Consider the following 6000-nt stretch of genomic DNA (forward strand, 5'->3'; position numbering starts at 1 on the left):
GATAATACCACTGAATGTAGCTCATTCATTCAAAAGCTCATTTACCTTACTTAATGTCCTTAGTTGGTTCAACACAATTTCACCGTAAATTGTAATAGCTGGCATTTTTTTGAGCCAAAACATTTGTTTATAAGAGTGTAGTTTAGTTTTTATTTGTCCAATTTTCAAGATAACCGTCTCCAACCGCCTTTCTGCCTCAACGCTAATGTAATGGAGGTGAATCAGCAGCTCTTAATAGTTTTCATTTGACCAACCCTTTTACCGAAGAAAATTAAGACTGCTGAAAACGTGTTCTGTGGATTACCTAGGAACCCTGTTTCTGGAAATTACAGAGCCCCCAAAATCCTGATAGATAATAATATATGTATTTTTTTTTTATTTTAACACAAAAAATATACAAAATTATTGCAAAATTAAAAAATATTATCTTGAACAGAATTAAGAAGTTGTGTATTATTATTTAAAGACTTTTCGTTGATTCATTTTTGGTATCACTTCCTGATGAGGCATGCTGTATAAAAGGTTTATAATTTGGAACTTAAGATTTTATTGATGGTAAATACATCACTTATTCATGCTTTATACATTACTTATAAGTTATAAATAGCAATGTTAGGGTTTTTGTAAAAAAAATCCAGTCTATAGACTACTTGATCACTTAGAGGACTAACAGGATGTTTCAAAACCTGTCAAAGTCTTTCTTATTAACAGCTTGTAAGTCATCTACAAAGCTTTGTTTTATTAACCATTAATAAAGTCATCAATAAAGTCATCTTATAAAACCATTTATACCGATTTACACAGGATGCCTTATTAAAAAAGTGGTATTTTCAGTGTCTCTTGTCAGTTCATTTACCTCCATTATATTGGGAAGGAAGCAGAATTCTCAGAGACAGATATCTCAAAACCTAGACCAATGAAAGTAAACAATCATCGTGGCCAGATACCACGAGGGGTAACAAAGAATGTTCTTTTCTTATTTGGGATGAATAGATCCTTTAAATCAATTTGGCTTTTCAAAGCACGTTATTACAACATCATCTCAGAAACAACATTTTTAATAGTTGAAATAAATACTCCATTACATGCATGATCAAAACACTTTAAAATACTATGCGAAGTCTGGTAAATAGTGTAAAACCTATGGCACACACTCACAGCAGCTTTTTTACCAATTAAGAATTCACACATGTTGGAAAAAAAAACAAAAAACAAAACAAAAACAAAAAACAACCACTGAGACACTCAGATCACTCTTTCCAATCTCACAAAGCACATGTAATTGAGCAGATCAGCCAACCATAGGTTCACACAGCGAGGCTACATCCATCATCAAGGCGGGTGTTTTCACCAGAGTTGAAAACTGAGGTAAACTTTTCAGGTTTGAAGGCTGCTGTCTGTTGGTGAGAGTGCACTGTCAGGTAAGGCTGGGTCAGGCTTGGATTGGTCAAGTGGTCCATTTCTAACAAGGTTTGAGTCACATCCAGCGTGACACAAAACCCTGTAGCAGTTGTTTACTGCTCCTTTGCAGACTAACCCACCTCAACCACATGGACAGACCCACAGACAGCCTTCTTCTGATGTTACTCTTGACTCTAAACCTGATGAACAGGGACAACCCAAATGAGTCTCTTTGGTACATCAGAATAGGACAGAGGGGACTGGAGATCATGTTGCCTCTTCCTAAACTAATTCACAGAATGAGAGTTGACTGGCGGCAGAGTCCTCGGAGAGGAGCGTTCTCTGAGTGCCTGAGTGAGCAGTGTGCAGCCATCTGACACAGCACACGCCGAGTTACGCAGACGCTCCCGGTAGTCTGCCATTTTGGAGCTGCTCTCGGGATGCTGGGCAACGTCCCTGAGGCCCTGAGTGAGGAGAACACAGGCTGAAACCACACTCATGGCACCCCCTAAAACTGCAGTCTGTACCCCCTTCCCTTCAGTGGAGATACTCGCAGCTCTTCCCAGGAACTGAGGCTCTGTGGCGAACCCAACCAGGGCGCTGACAGCCTGGACCAGGGCGGCACTAAAAAGGACACAGCGGTTCCTGGTCAGTTCACTGGGCTGGGTTTTCACCTCTTTAACACATGCTAGGAAGGCTGTGCCGCTCGTGCTCATGCTCTTGACGCTCAGTTTGAACTGCTCTTTTGCAAAGCGGTCCCTGGACCTCTCACTGGCCAGCGACGAGATGTCCGTCAGAGTCTTGAGGTTTGTGGAGATGTTTTGAGAGAGCTCGAGGAGGAGCTGGGGGGTGAGGTCTGGCAGGGGTGTGATTCGGAGGACGCCGCAGCTCTGCTCCACCTCGTGCCTGCAGCGGGTCACCTTGTATCGGTCCACCAAACCTGTCAGGCAGGGCTGGGAGCCAGTTGTCTCCACAGCTGCCAAGTAAGCGGCATGGGTTGAGCACTCAGTCAAAGACACCACAAGGTCAGCCATCTCCAAGAGACGGTCCCCCACCTCAGTGAAGCGGCCCATGTTGAGCTGGCTCTGGATGTCGTGGGTGAGAATGGAGAGTTCTTTAGTCCTGGCGATGACCGTGTCGCGGCATTGGTCGAAGGTGTCGGCCACCGCCACACCTTCAGAGGTCATGACCGGCCTGGTCTCACTGGACAGCAGGAGGAGGTCAGCCACTAGCTGCATCTTGCCCTTACATGTGTCACAGATGGAGGAGAGACGCTTCCTCTGCTGCAAACTGCCACTGGGTGTGCTGGATGATCCCTCGCTAGCTGACTTGCCAGATCCACCACTAGCCATAATAAGGAGGGGAGTGAGTGTGTGTGGAGGGTTGGGGGTGGGGGTAGGGGTCAAACTGCTTTTCTGGAGGGGTTCAGTTATTTATAGTTTTCTGCTGCTGCACACTGCATTGTACTATTTAAGACATTTCCAAGATAAGCCTCACCTCATTGCTTTGTACAAACTACTTTAAATAACAACTGGCCAAACAGTCTTCCTTAAATTCCTTCAGAGTATAGATAATCAACTGTACATAATATGTTGACACACAGGACATGTATTCTCAATGTAAACATGTAGAAAAAGCAAAACTCAATTACTGCATTCACTTATGTTTGAATAACATCCCCATTGTTAATTAATGTGTCTCTTGAGTATATTGTAATAAACATCTAGACTATGATCCGGCATATTCTCAGTTATCTGCCTTGGTTTTAAGTAATTTTACCATGTAACACAGTTTATCACAATATCCACAACTTCTGATTAATCAGTGTTATAAGTTATATGCTAAATGACTTAGATGAATTTAAATGCCCTGAACAACATAACCCATCATTAAAAAGTCAATATTCTCATGGTAGTCCCAGGTTTTTTTGGAATAGATTCACAGGTTTCTGAATTAAAAAATAAATCACACACAAGCTGCAGTGCCACCAAGGTGCCTTCTAAAAGGCAAAGTGCAGGTGGAGAAGTATGAAAATAATGTCAAAAGAACACATTCCCAATTGGAATTAAATCTGTTGAACTGCCTCTGTGCTATTTCTGTATCGTTAGATGTCTTTTCTTGGGGTCTTTTATGACTGCAGCCAAGAAAACATAACCTCAACGTTTAGTAGATGCCTTTTAAGTCTTTTTTTTTTTTTTGCCTGTAATCAATAGAATATCATTTTGAGTCCACTCGCATCGGAGCAAGTAGCCTGACACAGCACCGAGATCTTGTCCGACTTGTTCCCAATGAGTTTGACCGGCCTGGCGTACTCATGCTGGATACAAACGGGGCAACACCCGGGCAGCTCTTCTGGATAGCGGGAAGACTTGTGTTTCCCTCCAGCACCATCGTTTCATGAGTCCTCCCAAGTAAAATCCACCGAAAGGGCGACTGCCCAAAAACACAAACCCCTCAATCCACTTTCAACCTCTTCTTTTTCAAACAGAGCCCTGGGTTAGAAGCTAGCAGTTGCTCCGGTCGCTTCGACTCCATATACATCGTCCGTCTATCCGCCCTCCACCTCCTCCTCCGCGTCTTAACTCGGGACCAGAGAGTGTGTAGCCCCGCATATCCTCTGTGGGGAGTCGCTTCTCATATCCATGCCGGTCGGTGGTCTTTGAACATTTAACTCACTTGTTCTGGCAGATTCCACGGTCACGAAACCGTAAACGTAGCTGGAAGAAGCGGCCGTTATTCCCAGAGATTCAAAGTCGTGCTGCGCGCTCCCGCTAGAGTACTATGAGGAAGCAAGGAGGGTGTGGTCGCGGCTGAACGGCTGCTGGACTGAGCAAAGTTGTAGGAACGGAACAACACAAGTAGCCTTTTGCTTAGAATTAACTTTCCACCATGTCTGTCAACTGGCTGTTACTTCACATAACCGACGTCGCGGGGGACAATTCTGGCTACACGGTAGCCAACGAGCTCCGAGGAGTTTTACGACTGCTTTTAGTTTCAGGACTAGCTGCTGCTCTGCCATGAGACATCCCTGCTGCGTCAAGTGAGCCGCTAGCCTAGCCAGCCACAATGAGACCGGATGCCGGTGACTTCAAAATAAAAAGCAGCGCTATTGTCTCCAAAGAGTAAAAGCTGGCAGTCCGGGCTACAGCTGCCGCTGAGGACCCTGAGCTCATGTCCTCTGTATTTTCTTTTGGGGGAATTTTGGGGGTTTTAGGAACCTGGAGAAGAATTTAGATTCTACATTTCAAAACAGAATGGAGTAGTTATGAAAATATAGCGGGGTAGAAGTTGCATAACTAGGTAGATATTTTATAGTCTAGTATTAATACAATGCTCTCCGTCTCTATAAATTATTCTAGTTTTAGGCCTATGGATGAATTAATTAGTATTTCCCCACCAAAATCAGACAGTGTGAGAAGCTTATAAGACAACATTTAAGAGACCTTCATGTTCGGAACTAAGATTTAATATAATATATAAGTGACCAATAACATTTACTAAAATGTTGTAAGAAATCAATTTTTTTTAAATTGACACTTTATTTTTTGAACCTGGTCAAAATCTTACAGAGGGATGTTGGGACTCAGTACCACACTATTTCCTATATCCTGGCTACAGCCTTTCTTGCAATTATATTTTAAGACGGATCTGTCACAATTATGTGTAGCTTTAAACTGCTGTCATGTAGGAGGTGCTCAAAATTTGTACTTAAGTAAACGTTGCAATTCACTATTTAAAAATACTCAATTAAAAGTAAAAGTCCCGTATCCAAAATTAAGCTTAAGTAAAACTACATAGGCATTATCAGTGAGATACGAATAAAAAATATAACTATTCATAAGGAAGAATGGCCTCTTTCAAAGTGTTATATTATATTATATATATGATATATATACTGCATCGATGAGCTGGTCGAGATGACCAGCTACTCTATACACTGCTGGGTATTTTATTCAATACCAAAAAAGTAATAATTCCCTAAAATGATTATCTATTTTGTCTGTAATATCTCAATCTACAAAGTAACCACTAAATACAGGTGTCTAAAAACTGTAGTTGAGTAAAATGTACAATTTTTCCTTCTGAAATGAAGTGTAGAAGATGTAGCATTAAATGGAAATACTCAAGTAAACACTTACAGTTACTTAACACAGTTGGCCATTTCTGGCTAGTGTTTGTAATGAAAAGTTTTATTTTGACAGCTAAAACGGATGTTGTATTGTTTACTCTGGCATATTTGATATCGCTAATCCGAGCCCCGATCAAAGCCCGCTCGTCCACCGCCGGTGTTATCGTAAACCAGAAAAACCCAGCTCCCAGCTGTGAGTGACCTCGTGTTTCCTTTAAGTCTTCCAATAGCCAAAATAAAAGTCCGAATTGTGGCCGTGAAATGATACACCTGCTCCATATTTGGGACGGTGTCTGTCGGGGGAGGTACATTTTCCTGACACCGCCCGCCCGGGACCACACCATGCATCTGCAACAATTCTACAAACGCAAAGTCTTGCTTCCAGCCGTCTCCCCACACGACAACGCGACTGGCACTGCGACGAGCAGACTGAACAGGAAGAGAGCGAGGCTGACGAAAAAACTCCGTGC

The 6000-nt window shown here is 42.5% G+C and overlaps 1 protein-coding gene across 1 annotated transcript; it reads right to left on the bottom strand.

Annotated features, from left to right (window-relative positions):
- Nucleotides 1-441: 441 nt before the first annotated feature.
- tlnrd1 (talin rod domain containing 1) lies at nt 442-4445 on the bottom strand. The gene has a single exon (XM_040138576.1). The coding sequence runs from the start codon at nt 2751-2753 to the stop codon at nt 1689-1691; it is 1065 nt and encodes a 354-aa protein (XP_039994510.1). The 5' UTR covers nt 2754-4445; the 3' UTR covers nt 442-1688.
- Nucleotides 4446-6000: the final 1555 nt, after the last annotated feature.

Source organism: Xiphias gladius, chromosome 1 (assembly GCF_016859285.1).
Source record: "Xiphias gladius isolate SHS-SW01 ecotype Sanya breed wild chromosome 1, ASM1685928v1, whole genome shotgun sequence".
In the NCBI taxonomy this organism is placed as follows: domain Eukaryota; kingdom Metazoa; phylum Chordata; class Actinopteri; order Istiophoriformes; family Xiphiidae; genus Xiphias; species Xiphias gladius.

Coding starts and splice junctions, on each gene's coding strand:
- tlnrd1 (XM_040138576.1), bottom strand. CDS start 2,753: ATGGCTAGTGGTGGATCTGGCAAGTCAGCTAGCGAGGGATCATCCAGC.